The following is a 27156-nucleotide window of genomic DNA, read 5'->3' on the forward strand; positions in this document are numbered from 1 at the left end:
GTCCCTTCAGCACCGCCGGGCGCCCCCCGCCGCCCCCTCCCCGGCAGCACCTGTGGGCAGCAGCGCCGCGCTTCTCCTCCTCTTTTATTTTTTTTTTTAATTTTTAATTTTTCCTCCCCTTTCTATTTTTTTTTCTCCTTTTTTTTTTTCCCTCTTTTTTTTTTTTTTTTTTCCTTTTTCCTCCCCTTTCTATTTTTTTCTCCCCTTTCTTTTTTTTTTTTTTTTTACCTCCCCTTTCTTTTTTTTTTTTTTTTTTTTTTTTTTTTTTTTTCCTTCCTCCTATGTTTTTGGCCGCGGCCAACCAGCGAAGGGCCCTCCCCCTCCGGCACGGCCCCGCTGCTCCCCCCCAGCCTCCGCCGCAGCGGCCGCGCTCCCGGAGCATGTCCCCCCCTGCCCCTGCCCCTGCCCCTGTCCCCGCCTGAGCCGGGCAGCGGCAGCCCCCGGCGCCGGGAGCGGAGCCGGCCCCGCACGCAGCCGTCCCCTCGCGGGCTCGCTGCCTGCCGTGCTTGCTCGGATGCGTCTGCGACATGCCTGAGAAGAGACGAGATGGGCCAGGGCGACGAGAGCGACCGCATTGTGATCAACGTGGGAGGGACTAGGCACCAGACTTACCGCAGCACCCTCCGCACCCTGCCCGGCACGAGGCTGGCTTGGATCGCCGAGCCCGATGCCCACAGCCACTTCGACTATGACCCCCGCACGGACGAGTTCTTCTTCGACCGCCACCCGGGCGTCTTCGCCCACATCCTGAATTACTACCGCACGGGCAAGCTGCACTGCCCCGCCGACGTCTGCGGGCCCCTGTACGAGGAGGAGCTGGCCTTCTGGGGCATCGATGAGACCGACGTGGAGCCCTGCTGCTGGATGACCTACCGCCAGCACCGCGACGCCGAAGAGGCCCTGGACAGCTTTGGTGGGGCGCCCCTGGATAGCAGCGCCGAGGACGGCGACGTCGATGGCACCGGGGACTCCGGGGACGGGGAAGAGGAGCTGGAGATGACAAAACGCCTGGCGCTCAGCGACTCGCCCGATGGCAGGTCCGGGGGCTTCTGGCGGCGGTGGCAGCCCCGCATCTGGGCGCTCTTCGAGGATCCCTACTCCTCCAGATATGCAAGGGTAAGCCCCGCTGTGCCCTCCTCCCAACGCCCCGGCACCCTCCGGCCCCGTGGCACCCGCACCGGGGGGGGTCACACACAACGAGGTGGGGGCCGTGGGGACACAACCCACGGGGCACGCAGGTGGACGCCGTGGCAGGAGCTCGTGTACTCACCCGGGGGCTGCCAAGGCCCTTATTCTCTCTCCAGCATGCTCCTAAAAACGCATGGGCTGGGGCAGGGTCCCAGGCACAGGCCAGGTGATCCTACGGGAGAAGGGAGAGCTCCGTTCCTGCAGGTCATTTCCCTCCACGCACAGGTTTTGACAGTCAAGTATAGCCCCGTAAGGAGAGGCACCTTTGTCCAGCCCTCTTCTGAGCTACCAGCTCTCTCCCCTTCACGAGATGGAAAAAGGATCACGGGAGCTGGCAGTCCCTGTGGGAGCAGGGGATTTGGAGAGTTTCTTAGCCTGGACTGGAAAGGCAGTCTGTTCTCATACGTACCGTGTTAAATATTTATGATCCTGCTTCTCTGAGAATGGATAATTCAGGCGCTCACTTACCTCCCTACTCTGTCTTTTTCCCTTGTGGGAAAGGCAAAGTATTAATCAGAGGAGAGGGTTCATTCATGTAGCGGGGACACTGTGCTTGACAGGTTTCTTGCCTGGCTGCTGAAGGACAACTCCTCCCTCTCGGTGCCTGCAGTTGTGTGGGGAAGGGGAGCACACACTGGTGCAGTTCCCAGCATAGCTGCGAATAAAGATGGTCTTAAACAGGCACCCGACTCCTCTCAGTCGGTGCCTGCGGTGCTGTTACATACGAGGACGGTGACATTAATTAGGGCCTGATTCTGCAAGGGCAGTTAAAGGTAAGGAGCACATTTACCTCAGGAGCAACAGCAGGATCAAGCCCCAGGGCGTCTGTTTGGATAAGCAGGAAAAATAGGTGAAGGATAGTGCCTTCACAAAGAAATGGGCTTGGGTAAGCGTTACTCTGCTCTTAAACATACCTTGCGAAGGCAGAGAGCTGCTGCCAGCCCTCCGTGGGGATGGCTGGTGCTCTGGTGGGGGAGGATGAGCAGTGCTCCTGAGGACGATCAAAGGAGCGAGATCAAATTAAGGGGCGAATTGGATGGATGCAGGAAAGCTGTGGAAAGGCAGGGAGCAGAGACAGGGAAGCTGGTTGTGTATGAATGGGTGGTGGGACCGGCTGCTGGATGGAGGCTTTTGGGCTGAGCAGAGATCTCCAGCAGGGAGCCGCCAGGTCTGCAGACTGAATGAATGGGAAAGCTGGAGCAGAGCCTGGAGTTATATCTTGGTGCGTTTCTAAAGGTTCTTGTTTGCATACCCTTTGGAGACTTCCTCCCCGAACAAAGAAGTTAATATTTTAAATGAATTCCTTTAAACAGCACGGAGGATAAAGGAATAATAAAATATTTACCACAACATGAAAGGGTGATGCTGTTGAACTGCAGCTTTCAAATCCCCGATTTCTGCCAAGGGAACATGGAAACAGAGGGGGAAGGCTGGAGGGTATCCTTCAAAAGGCTTAGTTAGCTTCCTTTAATCAAGCCTGACATTAGCAGGCATCGATTTGAATAGCAGATCTCTCCGGTGGCCAGGAATCTGTTGGTAGAACACATCTCAGGTCAAAGCAGTGTGCTTGTCCAAGATGCTGTGGACTGATCCAAAGGCCGAACGCATAAAGCTGCCCCAACAAAAAAGCTACAAACAGATGAGAGGTTAAAACACCATTTTTCTTGGAAACATTCCGGTATTTTAGGTTGGAGGGCAAAATCTATAACCAATATTAAGAGTCTATGATGTACAAGCTGGAATTCTAGCAGGAAAAAAAAACAAAACAAAACACGTTTCCTAATTCCCTGAGGGTATTTCCATTTAGGAATAGGCATTTTACGGAGACTTTTTTTTTTTTTCCAGTGGTCATTATACCATTTATTCACAGTTACATGTGCATACCTGATAGAATTCAACCCGATTTACCTTTAACTTGTTCTTTTTTAAAGGACTGTTAAATTAGGGAAACATGATTTCTGAAGTTAAGTGTATACTGAATATTTCATGGGTTAAATACCATTCCTTAACTCGTATCTATGGAGACACAGGCCGTATGCATTAATATTTTGCATGAAGGAAGATGGCTTTCATCATCAACACATGCACACTCTGTCCATTAAGGAGACATTAAAAGACACTTAACATTTTCTAATAAAAGCCATATGTTATGGTTATGGATGTAAAAAGAGACGGGAGTTTGATTTGTGCTTCTCCAACCTAATGACAGACACTGCAAAAAGATCTCAAACTCACAATAGCTAATTTATTGTAAAATAATTGACAGCATCATTAACAAGCGAATGGTATATTAAAGCAATGCTTAGCAAAGTATAGTCAGGCAACAAATCCACCCTTACCTCCCTTATCATTGCGTGTGCTACTTTCAATTACTGACAATTGCAGACATGCAAAAATTAGAATTCACTGCCATTTTGTCAAAAATGTACATCACAAAATTTCTCAGCCTAATTGGATCTTAGACTTGCGCTAATGGTTATTTTATATGTTTGGTGTATGTATTTGACACCAAAATGTATTCCAAGGTAACGTCTTAACGTAAGCATCGATTTACATAACCTTTATACCGTTACACTTGAGCAAGTACAAGGGACACGGCATATGAACATAGCTGCAGATCTGAATAAAGCAAGATTTCCCTGGGCTGTATCTGGTATAGTAATGCCGTGAACGATAAGGAACAGGCTAAGGCAGGCTCAGCATTTACTCCAATGTAGCCATTCCTGGAGCATTTCCATGAGCACTGTTTACAAACACAAGCCCTTTGACTACTTACCAGCACCTAACTGGTACCAAATGGTACCTGATCTCATTGCAGGTCTCAGTGTAGGTGGCCAGGTAGAAGGGAAGAGCACTTGTGTATTTCAGGCAAGATCAGCTAACTGCAAATTTGGTCTGTTTATAAACTTACTTTGACCAAACATAAGATCCCAGTTACTACTTGTTTGTTGTTAGATGCAGCGTAGTTAACAGTGCCCTGTTAAAACAATAGAGGCCAGGTTTAATTACATTCCAGGTTTCTAAATACTAATTCCTTGCGTAACACAATTCATTCTGAGAGATTAAACACTTTGCATGGTCTTCTAAATCTGAAGAAAAGGTAGCTTGTTTCAAATCACACCTTGCCTTAGACACCTACCTTAGTAAAGCAAAGTGGTCTTGCAGTTCTCCATACCATAAAGGATCCCATTTGGGTAACGGAGGCAAAGTCTGGTACCTGGAGGTCTGAGCAGAGCAGCAGATGAGGTGATGGAAAAGGCCAGCCTTACAGAGATACCGGGTGCACCTGCAGACCGGCAGCCATCCAAGGGGATTTGCAAAAGCATCTCCTCAGGCAGCTTAAACATCGCCACGCACCAACGGGTACCGGGCACCTAAATCAGTGGGACATTTCTCTAAAGCTTACTAGGACCTTTTGCACAGCTTCAGGCACCTTTGTAAAATGTATTTTCCCTACGTAGATACAGAGGGAAAATCCCCTCAGAGTTGCACAGACATGGTAAAGCAGCGTATCTGGGAGTTAGGTTGTCCTCAGGTTCTGCCTTCTGCACGCGTGAGACCTCATAGGCCTCTGCGCTCACCGTGTGTGAAAAATACTTTCCTAGCACCTCCTCTCCTTCAGTTTTCTGTCTGGCCATGCTGTTCTTACACAAGCCAAGTTCCAGGTGACTTCCTGAAGCACTGGGCCTGCAGGTGTCCGACATCCTTGCCCCCTTCCTTCTCCTCCTCCTCCCCAGCAGGGTAAGGTTGGGCTTGTGGCGGTTCATGGCCACGAGGTCAGTCAGGGTTTGGGAACGTGGAGCTCTCAGCAGAGCTCCTGTGTGAGCACTCACATTCACACTGGACAGTCAGGCTTCGTTAAGGAACCCTAAGCGAAGCTTTTGTAGTCCTTCTACGTCAACATTTTGCCTGTTTTTAAATAAAAGCTGGTTGGGGTCCCATGGAAAGGCTCCAAAAGCTTGATTTGCCATCCTGGCACATACTGCACAGCCCTGATCTGGAAGAGGAAATGAAGGCTCATGGTAAAACTTACTCACCCGTCCTGCCTGTTCTCCCTTGGCACCCTGCAGAAGGATCAGCTTTCCTCGGCAGGTGACTTTGGAAAGGCGAATTTTGGTCACGAGGAAGGAGACAGCGTAAAGGCTAGCAGGGAAGAGATGAGAAAAAGGAATTTCTTCCAGCTTTCTTTTGTACGTTCAGGAGCCCTTCAACCCTGCTGTGTTCATTTAAGCTAGTTCTTCTCCATTTAAAACGCATCCCGTAGGAATGGGAAGGCGTACGGGACCCTAACTCCTGATCCCCCTACTGTCTTGGGAGGCTTCTGCTCAGTCTTTGGCCTGCTGGGCAGAGCTCAGGACCCGGTGAAATCCCCCGGAGAGGTGCAGGTAGGCATCACCCCTCGCGGCGAGGGCTTATACTGCAGCAGTCTCGTGCAGGATATGCTCAGCACAGGAATGCTCCTCGGACAGGCACCTTGGGAGAGCAGACAGGGAGGAGGATAGTGGCCCCACACGCATCCCCTACCCACAGGGGCCCTTCTCCCTGCAGGGGGATTTTGTGGAGCTGCTCTCCCACCTCGGGCCTTTGAGCGAGGTCTCCCCTGCAGAGGCATGGCTAATCCTGCACTGAAGCTGGCTGCAGTAATTCTCACCACATACGCTGACAATTAACTAGAGAGCCTAATTTTAACTGCACGCTGCATTACAGCTCTGGAAAAATGAGAATCCTTCTGCATTAAATGAAGTTTCCCCTGCACTTGTAGTATAATGGAATTACAGATAGACATCTATTAACCACCGTTCTGCCATTCATTATTAACATAGCTCCTCAAATCCCATCTTATTCCTATTTTCTCCCATCAAGAGACACGTTACTGCAAATCCTTACATAACCCATTAGTAAGCACGGCCTCGGCTCCTCTGCATGCTGTCCAAAGCAGCCTTTGCAATCCCAGCTGGAAAGTGTTGGCCACGGCCCAGCTTCTGTCCCTGCTGAGTTAGCCAAGGTGGGAGCAGGCAGGCTCACAAATAACTCCTGTGAGTTGTCCCTCTGGCTTCAGAAGGAATAAATTTTAAAGCTACCACCAAGGGGAAAAAAAAAAAAAAAAAAGAAAAAAACTGATCATAGCAACCGTGCAGAACCAGGACTTCATTGGTTCGAGTTGTTCAGGAGCACATAGGAAGAGGGGATGTCTGCCCGGAAAATCTGACAGTCTCTTTGAAGCCACAACCTCACAGGAAGATCAGAGGGATGATGTTACCCACCTGACAAAGCTATGGCTGCGTAGCACAGACTTAGCAGTTTTAATTCATGGAAGGGTGTTTAATCCATTTGCCCATTTCCAATTTTATTTCTATTATCTTAAAACCTTTAAAAAGAACAGCATCTGTTGCCAGTTTCGTGTATATATATATATATATAAAAAAAAATATATATATCTTTAATCTTACTTAATTTTAATGTTTCTAGGTTACAAAATTTACTTGATTTAGCCAAGGCTGTGATTGTATGGATCATACCATCATATGCATACACATATATATGCCTTCCTATCACCAGCACCTCCTACGATGCTGAGTGGGATTTCCATATGAGGAAGGACTTCAAAATTAAACCATCCCAAAATACTTCTAAAAATGTAACCTTGGTGCCATTGAAATCAGTATGAATTTAGCGACTAGTTTCAGAATGATATTTGGTCTCTTCTCTCTTTAAATCCATCCCTATATGCCTTCAGTTATTTTCTTTGCCCTTCCCCTGACATTTGCTATTTTGGTTCTGGTTAGGGGAAAAGAAAAAAAAGAAAAAAAAAAAAGGCAACAAAATACTGGTGTTCTGTGTTGGTGCATCACGAGACAAAGGATACAAAGATCCATTATTATTTTTATTGTAGAACTGATCAAAAATCGGATATATTAGACTGCACCTAGGAAAATTATTTTTCCAATTTGTTTTTCCTTCTTTTGAACAGTATTTACTGGTACTCATCTTTCTTATTTTTAAAAATACAAGACTGCTCTGTGTATATTTATGGTACTACCTTAGTATAGTCTATACATACTGCCTTTCTTTTACCATAAGGAGAGGTGGTAGCAAACCAGCAACAGAGGGTCCAGCCTTACTGTTACTGAAATTCCCTGCCAAAATTACCAGCCACTTCAAGGACAGAAATGAATTTTCCTGCAGTACGGTTCAGGAGAACAGATTAATTGCAGCATAGGGCTTTTTTTTTTTTTTTTTTTTTTTTTAGATATATACATTGCATGTTTCTGTTCCAAAGCACTGAGGTGCAATAGATCCTAGCACCTTATTAGGAACGTACATTTTCAAATATATGTATTTTCATAACCAACGACCTGAGCACACTGCATCAAAACACAGAGCTCTAATGCTGGCAGAGCTCTTCATGATCTTAGTGGCATTTTTCACTGCAAAGGACTACAGAATACATCCCCGTTCAAACCACATGACTTCAATTAATGTTCAATCAAATCATATCCAAGTGCTGTATTTCATAATAAAAAGGGCAAGCAGGGGTATTCAAATTGAAAAATTGAGTCCTAATTGATAATCATGTAAGTGTAAGCCTTTCTCATGCAAATACAGATGGCAAAGCTGAGTTTCCATTTTATATAGGCTTGATTTTATGAGATGCAGTGCATTCTTGTGGGATCACACTAACAGAACAGCCATTTTGAGATCTTTGCAACTGTATTTCAATTAGCTTAGTTACTACATGCTGAATTTGATCTGAGGAAAGAACAGCATTAGAAGGCTGACTTGGCTTTCTCTGCTGAACGTTGCATTACATAAATACGTGATTCACTCCAAACAGTACTCGGGAGGCACGGCGTTAGGATCGGATGAAATCAGAGAAATCTATGGAGAACCACCCCCTCCCTGCAGAATATTTCCCAAATAATTTTTACATCTCTCTCCCGTGCTCAGTAAGGACCCAGATTTTGCTGTCTTCGCTCCTCCTCTGCTAGCGATCCCTTACTCCAGGAACGTCCCCGTTTCCTCCAGGCTGAGCACAAGGCACTGCCCGACACGGGTAAAGGTGAAAGGACCAGGCCCTAATTGATTTTTATTTCTTTCAGATATGATTTATAAGATATAATGGGGGCTCTAATAAATCACGCTATAAAAATGAAGAATAAGTCTGAGTCTAAGGCTTTTTACAGTGATTGCTTATGATGTAAGACCCTTTAATGACAGTAAGTTAAAATTGCATTGTAATGGCCCTTTGTAAATGCAATAAATCTCTGCTTTCAGTGCGCTGCGGACAGCCAGCGATGTGTGTGCTGCACATGATCCTCCAGCACAGGCACTCGCTGCTGGCACACTCTTATGTAATTATGTTGATACTTGAGGAGCAGCAGCAAACCTCAGCACTGCTAGATTTACATTGAGAAAATGGTCAGGACCATCCTGGTGTCGTGAAAGCGTGAAACGGCGTAAAATACCTGACTGGCTTTTTATTTGGAAAATTTGGATAGAATATCCCTTCAAAAAAGCAGGAAGATGGATTATTGTTTTTAAATAACAAAAGGCAAAAATCCATTCCTACTGAGTCTTACAATTTCCCAGAGACAAATACAAGACAGGACAGGCGTTTTGGTCTGTGCAACCAACCTGAATACATCCGATTTTCTTAGTGTCCTGTCCTATCTACTCTGCATCCACACACACAAATCAAATAATGCACAGAAATGCACCAACAGATTAACAGCTCCTTGATTTAACTGCAGCAGAATCCCTCATCCTGCCCACCTTTGCCCTCTAAAAAACACATCTGAAGCATTACCTGTATTTCCTTATTGAAATACAGAAAGATCTAGTCAGTTCAGGTTGCCTATGACTTCACATGCATCAGAAATTCTGCTGCAGGTTTCGCTTTGAAATTTCATCCCAATAACCCTATTCTAGTTGTCACTTTGGGTTCTTGCACTGTTCATTACTCCAGATCAATTGACAGGTGGAGATGGTGGAGGCCATTGCTATGATTTGTCCAGGCATAAACTAAATGAAAAACTTTGATCAGAGTATTTCTAATTTGATAACAGACTTCAGGGAAATGTATAAGGAGAACCCCCTACAAAAGGCTGGGCACCTACAACCTCTGTTGGAATGGAGATCATGTCTATGGCATAAAAGGACACGGGCAAGGAGTTAAGAGACTTTCAGTATAGTCCAGCCCTGTCTTGTAGGGCCATTGCCCCAGCTACCACTGATTTTAATGGGATCCAGCCGAGATCCATACAGACCCACTTCGGAAAATTAATTTTCAGGACAAAGACAATTGTGAAATTTCCTCAGCACTAAATGCAAAAGGGCTTGCCTCCACAGCAGCCTCCGATCTCTACTCTGAAAACAAAACAACACAATATCGGCCACATTGTGCTATTCCTCTTTCTTTTTTTAGCATGGATCCCCCCATTGCTTACAGTGTGGAGATCTGCAAGAAAGCTAGTGACAGTACGTCTTAGCACTTCTTGGCAGTGTGTCCCGCATGCGGCAGAACTGATTTTAACTCAAGTTTTTTTGGTAAAGCACGTGTCAGGAGAAACCAAGAACAACCGAACTATGCTATAATAACTCAACCAATACCAGATTGAGTCAATTGCTCTTGTTTTTGTTGTTGTTGTGTTGGGGGAAAGGGAAGTAGTAGATCAACTACTATCTGAATTTTGCTTAAGTGATGTTGAAATTTAGTGTTCAGCTGATATGAGTTCAGCGTTTATCCTACCAAGAAGTCCCAAAGGTGCTAGTGATTTCATTAAAAGACCTAATGTAAATTTTAAACTGGTATAGATCTCCTGAAATGTTAGTTATGCCTATGCAGCAGGAAATCAATACTGCAAAAGTGCCTTCACTTTTCCAAAGAAAACATCTTTTGGAGAACCTGCTCCACGAAAAAAAGCTCCTTTTACCTTCTAGGTATCAGTGTCACGTGAACCAAAGGCAAATCACAAGTTTGAAATTCTGTAGCAATTTTATGGTGTCTTCAACTCCAAAACACAAATTTATCTTCACACATTTGATCATCAGCTACAGCAACTCCTGAGACAGCACATTTACTGTCTTCAAGGGATATCTGGGCTAGGACAACAGGGTGAGCCTTTGTTCTGATTAGGTGATCGGTAGCTTTCATGCAGAGCTGTCCACATATTGGACTTTCAAGATCTCACTTGTTCAGAAGTGCACACAGAGCTACATGAGCTACATGCTATGAATTTACTAGAAAGCAGGGAGGGGAAAAAAAAAAAAAAAAAAAAAGCTGAGATTTGGACAGATGATTGCAAGTAACTGAATTAATGCAGTTATCAAAGAAACATTTGTTAGCAGATCTGACTAAAGTCATTATTTGTGTGCCCTACTTGCTTGCATATGTTAGCTCTGAAGAAACCTCTCTGGGGTTTCAGCTAGCATCTACAGCACACCAGTAGCGTGAAGAAAGGCCATATCCGTATAGCTTCCCAAATGAACGTTTGCAATGGGGCACAGACAGTACATTCTGTTTGCTCATTAAACCAGATCGTTTGGGTATGCCTCAGCCCTCCTCCCTCATTTTCTGTGAATTCTACTCCATGTGGAATTGCAGGATGTTGAGTCTTGGTACATCATTTTCAAAATGGGAAAATAACTTTTCTTGGGTTACTTGCATTTTTTTTTTTTTTGCACTCTAGACGCCCTAAAAGCACCAAGTTAACAATAACAACTGGTGGGAAGAATTTACACTGTGTGGATATAGTTTTGCAAACCAAGCTGGACTAGAGGAGGAAATACCCAAAGCTATGATTCTTCAAAAGGTGTTGTACAGTATTGTACCTGGCTGTGCCCAGAGCTACCTTAGTATTGTTGGTAACTACCTTGTATCAGTCTTGTTAATGCCCAGATTTTTTCTTAAATGGGGTATTAGTAGTTCCCCTTATGGGGGAACTACTAACTTAATGGGGAAGCAGTTCCCCTTATGCAATAGTCCAGTGGTTACAGTTTTTGCTAAGGATATGAAATTTCAAGTTTAGTATATTCCTCCAACTGCATGATTTTCAAGTTTTCACCGTCTCTGCTCGGAGGGCTTCCCTGCTTCAGGCAGCCGCATAATCCAGGCAGTTAGTGAGGGTGATCCAGTCTGCACGGCACGGGGAATTCACAAAGCAATACACTGGATATGTGACAAAGCACTTTTTTCCCAATAATATGGAACTAGGCAGCTGCTCCGGTGTGATAATTCCATGCTACTGAACTCAGCAAGGTTAAGAGCAGAAAACAGGTACCTGTAGTGACGTTGCCGGAGACCGCGTGACTTAAATTTTGTAGGATTTGTATATTAAACTGCTTGCCAGTTCAAAGTCAGTGCCTGTGAGGAAGTGACCAGGTGTCATCGGGTGGCTGACTCCATGATGAGCTTCAGTGATCTCTGCACAGCCCCTATGGAGAAGGAATGTACAAAATGCACAAAAAATTAGCATCTCGATAGAAGTAAAGCCAACTTTTTCACCCCAGAGCCTGAGCAGTTCTTCTGCCGTGCTGAAAAGTGAGCTCCCAAGTCAGTGTAAGGACACACCATGTAATTTGTTCTGAACTAACCTGCATTTCCCAGGGCTATCAATCTGTCACCTTTCAGTCATGCCACGTAAATACAAGTATTCTTAAAATCTCTGAAGGCTGCCTTTTCATCAATATTTTAACATAAACATTCTTTTCATTTAAATGGAAATTGATCACTTGCATTTTATTACTTTTTAATATTTCAAAGTGCATTAAAGGAAAGCGATCTCAATTCAACTACTGCCAGGGTAAGTTTAACTTGGAAAAGCACTAGAACAAGTCGTTGCAAGGTTAGTGCCTTTTACAGCACATATGCTTCAGGTCTGGCATAAACAAACAACACAGAAGTGATCAATAAGCATTCTAGCCATTACATTCACTGCCTTCATGATACACACAAAACTAGCCCAAAATCTCAGTAGAAACTCGTGTTAAGTATCCTTTCTCTACCTTATATAAGAGTCTTGTGAGGGGCTTTAATGAAGCGGAGGCAGTTTTTCAGTTTTTCCATCTGTTATCAAATCAACTCCTGCTAGAACAGAAACACAACTGTATTAAAATTTAAAAGTGACAAATACTGGTAAAAAAAAAAAAAGAAAAGTCAGTGCTTCAGTAGCTTTGCTGTGCAGTCTGAAGAAGAAAACATTTTGATAATAAATAAAACATTTAAAAACCTGATTTAATTGAAAAAAAAAAAAGACATAGCAGAAAAAAGAATATAATGGTAAAAGTTGTAAACCAGAGCACAAAAAAGGAGGTTTAAACTAGAAATGTTATACTCCACAGCATTCAGATTTAAGTTTTAATTTGGGGTAACACCTTATTTTTATATTCTGCAGAAGCTGGGGGGGGGGGGGCAGAGGGGAAGCAAGCTTTAAAATGTGAATGTCACTGAGCATTTTTAAAAACATCACGTTTATCCTATTTAATATAGGGTCATAAGACCAAGTTGTAGAGTATTCCAAAACCAAATTCTTCTGTCCCTCTTCCCATTTGGAGGCCTAAGGAAGGACCTGCAGGGTAAAACTCCAAAGAACACTCCAGTTTAGCTTCACTTCTGTGCAGTGGACTAAAAATGAATACTTAATATTTATATGAATCATTGTCAGTGTCAAGTAAGAAGAAGTTTATAAAAATAGAACCAAATCAGGGAAAGACTTTTAGATTCAGTGGGTAAATGCCTCTTTACGTACAGTATTATTTATAGGTATTTTTCTAATCTGGTCTGTCATCTTGTCTCTTAAAATTATTAGAAAGGGAAAAAGGAGGAACTACGGCAAACATAGATGCAAAAGCAATCCTGCTGAGAGCTGTGGCACAAGTACGAGCAAAAGCTGGGGAGTTTGGAGCTCTGTTCCTAGGCCTCTTGTTCTCGGTATGTTCCACAAGAAAACCAGATCAGCCTATATATATATATAACCACCAAGGTGAAGTACTTTTTTGTGCTTCCTTCATTCCAGTAGGATTTCTTAGTGGTTGTATTTCTGCTAGGAGCAACATAAATAAGTGGCCTTTGCTGTTACGGCATTTCTTGCAAATACAAACTTCCCTGGCTCTTGACTTTAACAGCAAGGTCCAATTCAGACCGTCAAGAAATTTCATCTAATCTCTTCTCAGCACGACTAAACCTATTTTAGAAGCAAGACGTCCATGGTTACAGGTGTAGGAATTGTGCTAAACTTTAGCTGAGATCCCAGGTGTGAAGGTTGGGGATGGCAGCTCCTTTTTGCAACCAGGATACTTGCTAACACCGTTCATCCCAACAGCTCCTAAACTTCTGTGGTATCCTTTGCTCCTCGTTTTGAGGACTTCAGCAAAAGGACAAAAATGAGGTTTCTGCTGGGAGGAAGGCTGTATGTGACTTTGTCCAGATACAGCAGAAGGTTGGTCTAGAGGTTTTGCTACAAGAGCTGTGATGTACACAGTGGCATAGGGCTCAGAAGGACATTCAGGAAAGTCTCAGTAGAAGATTTATGTGCTGCAACTACGTTCCCGAGCCCTGTACCACGTTTCCTGAGAGACCAGAAGCTGTAAAAAATCAATAAAGATTTGGATACAAATGGAAAATGCATCTTCTCATTCACTACCTGCACTGCACATGATGCTAGCTGTAATCAAGAACAAATTCCAGACGACCCAAAGCTATCAAGCTGCAGAATCCCTGCTAGCGCTCACTGCAGTCCTGCTATTAAAATGCCCACAGGCCGTGGAAACGCTCTTAAGCCAAGTCACTAGCCTAAATTCTGAATTCTTACAGTTAATAGAACTCACCACTAATTTGCAGTTTAGGTACAACCTTTTTTTTCTTTCCTTTCCTTTTTTTTTTTAAAAAAAAAAATAAAATTAAATTAAAAAAAAAAATAAACCTACCTTCATCGAAATGCTAAAGAATCACTGGTGGCTTCGAGCTTCTCACTATGCGGAGGCACTGATTTAATTTTTTAAACATACATGGAGAAAGAGACAAGCTGAAAGTGAAGTGTCATTGGTCCTCTTTACCATTTATTCCACAGCCTCATTCGTCTTTGCATTACAGCTTTTGGAAACTCTGCAGATGATGCTTAGGGAGAACCTTCTCACAATGTACAGCTTTTTATTTTATTTTATTTACTAAGAAACAGCTTTTGGAGTATCAACAGTTATAGTGTGTGTATTCTGCTGTTTAAGATCTACAGCTGGCCAAATACATGTACATATATTTTCTGGAAAAACAAACAAACTTTTCTACCCCCTCCTCTTAAAGAGAGTGTATTAAAAGTCTCTCTTTTCTTCATGAGAAAACAATCATTTTTTCTCCCATTATTAGTTTCTTTCCTCCCTCAACTTTACTTCAGAAAAAAAGTGAAAAGCTAAAATGGTGGGTGGAAAGAGCAAAAGAGCCAGTGGAAGGGGGGAATGACAGAAATATAAAAAGCAGCTTTCTCCACAAACCTACTTATCTGCTACAAGCTTTGGAAAAGGAAAAAGCTTTGCTGGTTTGAAGTCTGTAGGACACATAAGGCAAATACCGTTGCGCATTTTCAAGGAAAATAGGACTTTTTTTCCAATTTCCATCGAGTTATTTCCAAATAACATTCCACATGTCCTGCTTACAGTCCTTTAGCTTTGTGTTGGGTGGGTTTTTCTTGTTTGCAAATTAGTTGAGGATAAAAATAGGTTTCCACATAAATCAGGAGGATAGGGGCTTGCTTGTGAATTTTTCTTCACCTTTCTCAGCCTGGCTTTGTGTTTCTGTGTCCCTTTCTGGACAAAAAACCACTCTTCCTTTTAGGAGGATCAACATCATCTCATCCTTCTGGTTGTTCCCCCTTCACCCAGAGGCTGTGGCACCAGTTCTGTTTTTAAGCACCATTTAATTGTTGTTGGATGACTGACCTGCTGCTCACAGAGCAGGAGATGCTATGCAGCAGAGGAACTGCAGTCATCATCAGACATTCAAAGGACACTCCTGAAGCAGAAGTACAGAAAATAGTGGGTCCCAGTATAAGCAACGAGAAGGAAAATGTCAGAAGTAGGACATGGCAAATAGGAGACAGGAGGAGGCCTCAGGATTAGAAGAACAAATGACTGTGAGGAGAGGGAGGTCCCACTCTTCAGTGCATTTTGCTGTTGCAAGCTTGCCAATAAAGTGTTAGGCTCCACAGTGAAAAACCTCTTGCACTGGAGAAGCCTTTGCTGTAGGGGCATTTGAGGTTCTTGGGCAGTGAGTTCAGATGCACTCATTTTTTTTACTGTGGCCTGAGAAGGTCAAACACCTTGATTGCTGGCACGAGAGCTTGGCAGAGAGAAAAAAAAAAAAAAAAAAAAAAAAAAAAAAAAGGCCAAATTCATCTATTTAAAAGCCTATGGCAGAGACTTCACCATTCCAACCCAGCCAAAACAGCTTCTCCTCTTAAGAGTCCTGTACAATAATTATGGTCTTCACCACACAGAGACTTCTTTCAGCTGTCATCCAACACTAAATGGGATTTCAGGAGAGGGAAATAAAAAAAAATAAAAAAGCTGGCCTAATAACTGCATATGGTACTCGTGGAAGTGAGAAGGAGCCACAAGGCTCTTGCTCTGTCAGACCAAAGGATGCAGGTGTCTGTGTCAGTCCCCGTAAGTATTATTCCAGGGATGATTCTCATTGCACATCAAATCCAGGGACAATTAGCAGCCCTTGGCCCTTGTTTGACCACGTCACTTAAAAAGGAAGTCTGAAATAAACACAGTCTTCAATTGAGGATATGTGATGTCTAATGAAAAGATGACTCTGTTATGAACATTTAGGATTCAGTGGCAGATACAGCGACTGTGCTGAAACAAGAGGCAAGGCAGAGAAAAGCAGCACCATCTCGTGTAGGAAGCACAGGAACTCACCAATTCTTGGTCTAACTGCAGAAGTGACCTCTGGCAAGCCCCAACTTCTTGATAGTGATTTTTTCCATCTGTAATCAAGAAAACAGAGCACAGTAATTTGGAGATAAAGTTTTATGAATCTCCAGTATCATGTTTGCTTTAAGCAGGTGAAGTGAGGACATCTTTTTGACAGCAGAAAGAAGTGAAGTTCTCCTCAAAATAAATCAGAGGGATCAGAAGGCAATCTTAGATTTGCTTCATTCTGATTATTCAGCATTCCTCAGTAAGATTGACAGGAAATGAGAAAGCAACGCTTTCATGATTCAGGGAGGTAAAAATTAGGACCATGTAAGACTATCTACAAAACCTTTCTAAACAACAGTTAAAAAAAATCAGATTATTTTTGCTCCTTCAGGTGAAAAATGAAAGCAGAACATGCGTAACAGATTACTGACAGTATTGACTACTACGGAATATCTAAGTAATGACAAACTTTCAAAGGAAATATATATATATATATGTCCCAGAGAAATTTTAAAATGAAGCATGAAGAATTGAAGCACTAGTAGACGTATGCATACCCTACACATTAACTGGTTCCAGTTTACAGCAACCTCATAAAGCCAGAAAATAGTCTAAATGAATCTAAGTGAACACAATAATCCAAGTGAAAAATAATCTAAGTGAACCCATCGCCTCCACAACCCGTGTAATCTGAACAGGGATTTCAGACTGAAGGAGGAAGTTATACATCAGCCCTGAAGTGGCAATGGAACGAGCCCTTGACTTTTATCTTGCTTGTTGTCAGCAAACACGCTGCCTTCCCAGAGCAGGCAGACTAAGTATGAGCTGGGAGCTGTGTCTAGCAAAGTGGGTCTCTTCCAAGAAGACCAACACCCTACAGCACGAGATGCCAGAGCAGATGCTGCGTGTGCTGAAGCCCAACATATGCTGAAGCTCCCTGAGCAATCACAGAAAGGCAGAAAGCACACTAGGATCAGTCACGTTTTTTTGGCTGGGGTGGGCTAATCTCTAGGATCATCTTTATTATTATGACAAAGGCACCAGGCAGATATTGAAGATAAGCTGATGGCTTCCTGAGAAAACACGCAGCTGGAGGTGGCAGGGGTGCTACTGCAGATCAGGGTGAGAGGAAAGGAGTCAGGGCAGACAGAAGAATGGCACTTGGACCTTTTCTGTCACTTGCAGTAGGCTGGAACAGGCAGCAAGCTCGCTACTCCCCCAAAGACTCCAGGAGTGAGGCGGACAATACAAGAGTTGCACATCTCCTCTGGAGATACAAATCATTTTGAAAATCTCCTCTAAGACGCAGACCACAAGGTGTGTTGGGCATGCATGAACAGCACGAGACTCACTCACTGGTGCCTTCTTCCACTGTAATAGTCCAGTAATCCCCATTACAGGTGAGCAGAAAATGGCTATGAAGCCTCTCAGGGGGCATTCAGGTCCTTGAAAAGAAATGTACAGCTTTTCAAGAGTTAATTCTAACTCATATTTACCATTGTGTTTTTTCTTTATGACATACAGGGATGGCCTGAAATTGCTTTTATCCTGCTTGTCTAACTCAAGGCATCTAAAATGTCAAACTGGACTTGCCTGTTGTTTTTTTTTCCTGGAGCAATCCCTGAAGGTACCAGGAATTCCTCCTTTGCTAAATAGAAGAATGAGGGGAAGGTGCTGGAAGTTTAACCAAAAAAACCACTTTCCTCCCCAATGTTCATTGATTAAAATTAATGTGAAGTTAATCAAAACTCAAAGCAAAACAAAAAGAAAGGTCAGGAAGAAATAATATTAGAAATATGTTTCCCAGTCAATTGGTTGCTTTTCAGGCTTTAGCAATGTAACTTCAAGACTTATGCAACCACCACAGAATTTGCTAGGTCTGAATTCTACTTTAAAAGCACCCATAAGCAGAGACTTCTCACCAATCAACTCCTTCTTATCCAAGCCCACTTTTATTCTCCTAAGGAAAAAAATAATAAAGGAATAAGCTTCCTTTCAAGTCTCCTTCGTATTTTCAGCCTCCTCAGATGCCACTGCAGCATCAGAGAAGAAAATATCAGGCACCTTCCTTCCTGCTTACTGCAGATCGAGCCAAGGGCACTTTGATTCACACAGGAGTCACTGCCTCACAGTACACAGCCCTTGCAGAAAGAAACCTGGGGGAATCAGTTTATGGCAGCTTTCCTATTGTGCCAGGTTAACAACATACGCATCCCTGAACTTTTAGCCCGTACTGGAAAAAATGGTATTTGCTAGAGCTACGTAGCCAAAAAAACGTATTTTGCAAATACATGCTGCAATCAAATGTCTGTTTGTAACATCTATGACTTGGCAAATTGACTTGCACATCAGACACACATTTTGATGGTTAATTTTGAGCCCTAATGCAGCAGAGCAGTCTTCTCTCTGGCTGGTGTCTATCCTTTTCAAAAGGCAAAGGAGTGCATAAATTATGTTTAAGAAGAGGTAGGCATTTTCTACCTACAGCGTAGAGTCCCTGTAGGTGGATTATTATCCAGGAATACCAAAGAGGTAGGAAGTCTGTGATTTAACCCATTCTTTGTACTATCTCCTTGCCTGCTATTGTTTTTATTGCAGACAGCCTGAAATTATCTATATGGTAGGATTTTTCAAGTAGCTCAGCAGCACAGCAACTGCATTTCAGACAGACAGCAGGAGTTAAAGCCCTGAAGCAAGAATTTTGTTCTGAATTAATAGCAGGTAAACCCTGCAGGAGCATCCAGTTGCCCCTGCTGATGTTGGCACTATGAGGTTGTTACGGTTTACTCTTGTTAATATTTCCCTTGCCAGACTCTGTACTAAAATTGCCACGTCTTAGCAGAACAGGATGGACTCTGAACCGTCTTGCAGATGATGAGCAAGATTTTGAAGCCTATTTCTTCTGCAGTATCTGTCTGAACTACTCAGAAGTAAGACCTAAGTCCCAGCAATCTGCCTACAAGTGCTGGCTGTGAGCATCTTCAGAAAAGAAAAGAAAAAAAAAAAAAAAGAGAAGGGTTTATAAATGTTTAAGAAGAGTTTTAGATTTTCTTAGATGTCACTGCTCAACTTACTGTAACCGTGAAACGAGAAGTAATAATGTTTGACTTTTCATTACATCTTTTTCCAGAACTACAAAATACTTCAGAAGAATGTCAGTCCTGGCCAAACCTCTAGTGAGATATGCAAGAATTCTTCCAATATTCTCACAAAGTGGGCAAACTGAGGCATAGAAGCCGTTTTCTCAGGCAATTCAAAAGAAATGTTAGCAGAAAAAGAAGGGATCCTACCTCCCACAGCTAAAACAAACAAAGCAGAAAAGATTTCACCAGACACACCAGTGTAAATAGATCTAAGCAGGTCAAAACCAATACTGCTAAATCCAGGAATATCTCTTTGGTGCTTAGGTCCAAAGAATGCTGCTCTAAAACCTAGTATTTCTTCTCTCGGTGGCAAAGACTCAGTATTTTCCAGGCAAATTGACTTCTTCCACGCTATCTTGGTCTTCTTCATTGAATATTCGTTTTCCTCTAGAAAATAAACATCTTCTTATACTCAGCGAGTGCCACGAAGATGCAGGCAGGGGTGTAGCCAGCCCCATCCCCTCCTGCCCACGCATAGCGGAGAGGAGTCTCCAAGAGACCAGGCAAGGTGAGGCAAACCTCAAGAGAAGGTAGAGGGAGGATTTTGCAAAGAAAATAAGAGCTGCGGCGTGTTAGTTAGCCTGAGGACATGAAGGAAGGAGGAATCCCTCAAAGGGAATGCAGAAACATGGCACTTCTCCTTGCCACCTTCTGCAGAGTTTCCATCAGTCCGGGATTTCCAACCCCATAAAAAGGACATTAAATAACAGCAGACCCCCTTCAGCAGCCTGCACGTGGGATTGCAAAGGGACCCATCTTAAATCCCATGTGAATTTATCCCTTCCTATCCCTGTTCCTGCTTGCAGTGTCCATACCACACCAAGCACCTTCAGTTAACCAGCTGAGATCAGCTGTCACAGGGAGCACTCAAGTTCAAGCTCCTAAACGAAAGTTTGGGCAGCAGCTTTCTGACTACATGAAGCTCCTGAGGTCGGTCTTGGTTGCATAAAGCACTGCTCATCTCTTGTTCTTGAGTTCTTGTGCAGTTCTGTCTTGTTTGATAATTGATCCTGTCACCCGGTACTTGCTGGTATAGCTGAGCTGAAATCCGTGCCTGTGATCTTGTCAGGGCTGAAAGTTGTATTTTGCAACTATTTCCACCTTGCACCCAAGGGAGAGAAAAGAGAATACAGATACTTCATTTTCCCAATCTGTTGTAACACAAATTAAAGTGAATGATTTTAGGACGACATAGGAACTAAGGGCACCGTCAGCACAAATCCAAACCCCATTTGAAGACTGCCAAATGCTGTTTGCTCAGGATTAAATAGATATTTCCAAAAATAACTTTTTTGCCATGAAGAATTCACACAAGATTCCCACCAAAAATATAAAATATAGTGTACTACTGTCTTTATTACTTTATTGCCCTGAATGTTCTTTAGGATTTGCTTACTGGACCATCCAGAGGCCCTGGTAAGGAACAAGGCCATGCTATGCTACCTTATGAATTAAGGAGACTGAGGTTGATTTCAATGGTAAATAATATGAGCAAAAGAACCTTAATTTATATCCATCCATCCATTAATATATATTTAAACTCTGAGAAGCATTTTATTGTTGTTGTTTTCTTCCCCCCCTCCCCCCCCAAATGCAGAAGCATTCTGCACTATGATACATTAGGTATAGCCCAGAAAAGATTTCTTTCTAAAGAAAATTGAGCAGAGATCCTCTCCTAGCATTAAGCCCTGGGGCCTTAAGTTACTACATTTTTTAATTTAGGAAAGTTACTGAGAATTTTAATAAGTTTTCATACTCCTCTTAAGCCCTGAAAAGATGAACTGATAGCAGCCAAGTTATTTCTCTATATGGGTGCAGCTTTTTAATTATTAAGTAATCCCTACCCATTGCTGAATATTTCTAAAGCACTCATAAAGCAGTTGTATCACACACACCACAGACAGAGCCATCTGAGGTAAGGCCACTGACCTCCTGTAGTAGAGTCCACTAATTATTCTGGATTTCCTTATGCACGTTTCCCATTTTGTGTCTGCGTATGAAGAGGATAACACCAGTGGAGACAGGCATTAAAATGCTGTTTCTTGCTACCTGCAGGTATTTTTATTGCCTATATACTGTACCTTTTTCTCAGCAGAACGTTTTCCCATAATAAGACAGAAACTGAGGCAGCGTGTTAATGCCTGTGTACCCAGTTTTCCGTCTCATACCACAACCTAGTAAAACGAGCTTCCCCAGGGCGATGGGTATTTTCCCTCAAGGATGGCTGCCACCCTAGGCCTTGTCAGCTTTCTGTGTTCAGTTCTCTTAGCTGACCAGTAACTACAGATCCTTCAGTTCCTCTTCTTTAAAATTGTCTTCTGGCAAGCACCATCCCGAGGAAGAACATATTGGGAAGCTCCTGGTGTAAGGAACAGCAAACAGAAGGGCTTAGAGCGCAACTGAGCGCTTGCACGAATCCAAACAAGTGGTGTAACGTGCTACTGTATTACCTCAAAAGAATTCAATGCCACGTTGCTTATACAGTGCTGTTGTCGTAGCTTTCTCAGGAGACTGCCCTGACACACCTCTAGCTTGTGCCCTCTGCTAAGGGAAATGCACGTGGGAGCACAAGGGTAGGCTTGAGCCGATGGAAGCAGGGTGCATGGGCAGCCACAGTGCTGGGAGCTGACGGATCCAGCGCAGCAGCCTGGCTGTTATCCGTCTCATTTCAGTATCTAATCTCTCTAGACACTTATAATATGCCACTCACTGGTGTGCTCCATCTTAGCTGATAGTGAAATCATTTAATAGAAGTGGGTAGTGAGGTAGGTGACAAGCTGATTGATGGCAACGTCTTCATTTAAAGCTATACAACAATGCCAGACAGAGGCCTCAAGCAGCTCGGGAATACAGCTCTACCGAAAGTTGTTGGTATCTGTGCAAGTTTATCATGCCACGTGTGGCCTGCACAGCCTACCAGAACATCTTCCTAAGAAGCTGAGCTACCTCAAGCCCATTTCTTAAACCAAACAGCATCAGCATCTCAGGGGACAGCAGTCAGTGAGATGATGATGAGAATAGTCAGTTCTCCCTCCTAACAGGGACAATCTGCTTTTCTGCTTCCTTAGGGTAACCAGAAAGTATCGATCTCTTGAAGCTACCTCTATTTTAACTGTGATCTCATACCCCGGTGGCAAGCTGGTGCTGTCAGAAGGCAAGCACCTACACACACCACCATGTCTCGTCCTCTGCGCCCCAGCTCTGCATCGAGTTAGGGAGCAGCAAAGACCATCCCTTTCCTTTCTGAAGAGTCTTGAGCACATCATGTTGATCATTCCTGGTCACTTCTCCTCCCCATTCCTTAATCCTGGCTGTTCCTAGGGAAAGCGATGGCAGAGCAGTCCCTGCCCACCCTCGTGCTGCCACACAGGCACAGCCTGACTGCAAACTCCGCAGCCACAAATTCCCTCAAATCCGATGGTTCTTTAGTCCATAGCCAACCTCCTGCTCTGCTTTAAGGAAAAAGAGGTGAGTCTGGCACTTTTCACCTCCACCAGTGCTCTCATGGAAACTCTGAGTCCAGATAGTTCAAACCAGATCGTTCAGGAGAGACCTGCACGAGCTTCTGCACGCCTATTTGTTTAGCTGCTGCGGAGCAAACAAAGCATATTCTCCTTAATTCATAAAAGAATATCTGGAGGCGGTGGCTAATTTTGTCCCAATTCTTCCACGCTCCATTCAAACTCTGCATTGCAGGGCTATTTCCAACCCAACAGCAGCCCGACAACAAGATTTCAGTAAAACCTGTATTGCCCAAGATGCTCAAATGGGCAGAACTAGAAGCATTTCCCTGCGAGGAGCTGAATTCAAATTATTTGCAATGAGACTGGCATGCCAGTATTTTACCCCCTTCAGATGACAGGAATAAGATGGAGCGAATTTGTTTGCTCACGATTGTCTTCCTTAATGAAGGAGCTTTATCTCGCCCCGTGCCATGTGTCGTTGCAGTTTCTGTGGCAACAGCTGACTGCACAGGGAAAGAAGTGGTGGCACAGAAATCACTGCAAATTGCTGGCGTGTAAACAAAGGCTACCTTTGGGTCCCTTTTGCTCGCATACTTCTTTGACTCAGTTCACGTTCATTTTCTGGTAGGCAATTGTTAATGGCTATGATATTTATTGCTTGTATTTTGGAAGCCACTGAGTAAATGTCCTATATGATGTACTTTATATGCCACCCTTTGCCAATACGTAAATGCAACTTCTAATTTAGGATAAAACCCATTTGATTTTTGTCCATATAGGCAAAATTCACTCTGTAGTCCAGCATAGAAAATCCGAGGAAAATCTCTCAATGAACGTGACAAAGTATAAAACATAAAATATAAATATATGTATTTCCGCATACATATGAGCACACCAAAGCAAATAGAAGATGACATGAAATGGAAGTTAGAGCAGGTAAAGTTTTTTTCTGTTCTGTTTTCATGGAAGAAATTAATGTCTGGTAATCTCGGGGAACAAGCTCAGGTCAGAACACCAAAGCTGTGTAAGCACTTCAAGTGACTGAAATGAAGTGCTGAGGAGGACCAGGCTTCATATCTTTCATTTAAAAAGACAGCTTATATTCAGAGTTAAAACTTCAGTAACCATACGCAAAGCCTTTAAAATAACTCAGGAAATGCCTTCACAAATCAAGACTGCAATGGTTGGTGCCATTTCTTTCACTACCCACATTTACTCACACCCTACTTCTCTAGAAACACATTCTCAAAATGGAAGCAACTTCTCAAGCACCAATCCGTGTTTCTGGTTTACTGAATTCCTGCAGAGTACTGAACTTCCATTGAGTAGAAACTAAGGCATCCAGATCAATTTGTTTAGTCATGAAAATACCAGAAGAATGGAAGACAAACAAGTTGCAAGGATGGAAACTCCTGAACTAGTTTTCTACCAGCTTCTCACAGTCCACATATGTTTTATGAAATGTGTCTGTGTTGGCTAGGAGACAGGGGGAGCTGCTTAAAAACAGGGCACAGTCACTCACTTCTCTCAGTCCAGCTCTGAAGAGTGCTCTTTAACACAGTTTTCAGGCTGCTGTAGCCACAACATTAACAAAATTAGTTTCTTACCTGATGGGTAACAGCAATACCAAAAATCCCGTAAAAATACATTAACATATACTAACCACTTTGCAGCCCAAGTCCTTTAGTCGACAACAGATTGATGCTAGCAGAAGCAAGACTGAGCTATTTATGGACATCACTTGCTGTACTGGTTACACGGCCAAAACCCAGCGGCCCTAGCACAATACATTGTGCTTGAAAACCTCGATTGTTCTGCTGTGAGATCTGACCATGGCAAAGCCAACTCCACTCAGCTGCCAGCTGCAGTCCCCGCGAGCCAGGGTGCCACAGTGGGGGTTTCTAGCTCGTCCTGTGGCACCCAGCCTGAGCGGAGCTGCAGCTGTATTTCCAGCTGGTGCAGCACGGTCTTCAATATTGCATTACCTCAGTTTCCGCACGGAGGTGGGCCTCGAGTTGCTTTTCACAGGGGAGTCCTCCTAGGCAGTGTTGCTCTTTGGCTTTTAGCGTTTCCTTTCACAGCAGGCAAGAGCTATTCCCGTCACCTCCTGGCTGTTTGTCACTGCTCTCCGTGATGTCAGCCTGGCACCGCCAGGGCCGCCAGCAAGCTGCGAGCATATTGCAGTCGGTGCTGCTTTGCGGCGAGGGAGATGGCCCTCGGAAGGCAGGTGGCAGCCCTCTTCTTCCAGCTCAACAGCTGCTTTGCTGGGGACAGCCTCGAGTCACCCAGAGCTGCACTTGCACCATCTGAAAACAGGCACCGAGGCTGCCCAGTGCTAGAGTGTAGGCAAAAAGGGGGGAAAAATGCATCCCAAAGCCACACTGATGGTGTCCCCCTCACGTTAGCTTCATTTTAACCAATTAAGATGACACAGCTGCTGTGTGTCAACAGAGCCTTCGATTCTCCTTGCTGCAGCTTCCCCTCTGTCTCTCAGTACCATCACGTAACCTCCCTTGTCCAGCTCCGTCCTCAGTCACTTCAGAACACCAAATCTGGGCCGAATCCAGCTTTGGGTTTGGGCCTGTTCCTACTCACCATTTTCAGGAAACACCGCTTGAAGGCACTGTGCTGGGATCCAGTCCCTGTCCTTGGAAAAGGATGGTCTGCAGCTTGTCTATCCAGAGGGCTGATTCTGAGCGAGGAGCTCAGGGCTCAGTCCAGGCACCCAACTTCATGGAGCATTTTACCTGCTGGATGCTCAATGGCAACACTTGAGGCACCTGACGTATACTGAATGAGAGTTTGAAAGTGTTCTAAAAGTATTAGGTTTCCCATACCTAAATAATAAAGAATGATTTCAGGAGGGGTTGGTACCTACACTAATTAACATATTCCCCCTTATGGATTTGTCCTTTTGAGAAATGATCCTCCGATTAAGTTTTTGAACTAGAGAACAACTTCACTACTTGACATTTTCTAAACAAAGGAGACAAAAGATGAATAACCATTCTTGCATGAGTTGCTATCTGATTTTACTAAAGGCAATAGAACTTTCTTTAAAGGAAATTAATTTGAATTGCAGGTTAACTACAAATTTGTTAATTATTTGGCCACGTTTCTAGAGAAACACCACTCCCTGTTTTTATCCAGGGGAAATACATCTCCTTGCTTGCATACATAAAGCATTGCCTACCTTGCAGTTTATTAGATAACAGTTTTTAAATTATGATCAGCTAATGTTTATCCTAGAATTAAAACAAGGGTACCATCTATGCCATTCCTCAGACTTAACAAAACAGACCATTACCCCCATGCGAGCAGAAAGGAAAAGCAAGGTATGTGCAAAACAATCAGGCATTTCAAGACTGTAATGAATATTTCAAGATGCCATGGGTTGAAACATTTCCCCAGATATTAATTACACTGCCCTTGTAGATCAGTGAGCGTTTCATTATTGACTGCAGTGGGAACAGAAGCTCACCTGTTTTCTGCTCTCCGTACTTAGTCAAACAATTCATCTGGTATTGACAGATGTCTGGGACAGCGAGACTTTTATGCTACGCTGATACTAAATAGAGCAATTGGCAGCATCGTCTCTGGCCAAGTGAATTTGGGCCATCAGGGATAGCTCATAAACTGAGTGACAACCTGGCTCCAATATTTTCTTAGTCTTCTTCAGAATCACTTAGCAGTCTACCTTTTCCGTAAAAGACATGCTCTTCACGGTTTCGTGTGATTTATCAAGGCAACAACATGTCATTAGCCTAAGATCCACAAAGACTTTCCAGATAATGTCCCTGGCCCCCCACCATTTCGTATTACTGGAGCTATAAGGAAGGAAGGTCATCAGAGCAGCAGCAGGCAGGATCAGGCTGCTGCCACAACTCTTACAATTTGTTCAGCTCACAGTCCATTGCTTGCATGCTGGAAGTCACCAGCAGAGAAGTGAGGCTGCTTCAGGCAGCTGCTGACCATGGAGCAGTGCTGGGGTGCAAGGGGACATCCCGTGCTCACACGGGCAGGGAGGTCAGCTCGATGAGAGAAAAACATGTCAGGTGTGCTAAATGCACGCAGCCCACTTTTTCTGCCTGCGTGGAAGGGCACAGGTCAGAGCGCAGCCCTACCCTGTGCTTCCAGCTTAGGCAACACTCTTCAGGGAACAAAGATGTTGAGGAGAACAAGATATTTAATGACCCAGGTTTCACATTTCTGTTTAGCTGGAGGGGTTCTCTGGCTAGAAGCAAGCCTTGGATGCCAAGAGGTCTATATAAAGAACGTAACCTTAGCGATTAGGTCGTAGGATGTGGGATGCAAAACAAAAACAAAGAGCTAGACTTGTGATCCAAACCAAGAAGCCAAGAGTGCTTGCGGAGATTCCCACAGCAAAGGAGGAGCACCGAGTGAGAACATGAAGTACTATAAAATTGTCAGTTATTTAAGGC

The 27156-nt window shown here is 43.7% G+C and overlaps 1 protein-coding gene across 1 annotated transcript in view; it reads left to right on the plus strand.

Annotated features, from left to right (window-relative positions):
• Positions 1–546: 546 nt before the first annotated feature.
• Positions 547–27156, plus strand: part of KCNC1 (potassium voltage-gated channel subfamily C member 1) — a gene marked incomplete at both ends in the record, with an annotated part of 101896 nt that continues 75286 nt past the window's right edge. Inside the window, one exon of the mRNA XM_084288407.1 lies at positions 547–1116. Within this exon, the coding sequence (XP_084144533.1) occupies positions 547–1116 (570 nt within the window). The remainder of the gene's footprint in view (positions 1117–27156) is intronic.

Source organism: Netta rufina, assembly GCF_964035555.1.
Source record: "Netta rufina genome assembly, chromosome: 5".
Lineage (NCBI taxonomy): Eukaryota > Metazoa > Chordata > Aves > Anseriformes > Anatidae > Netta > Netta rufina.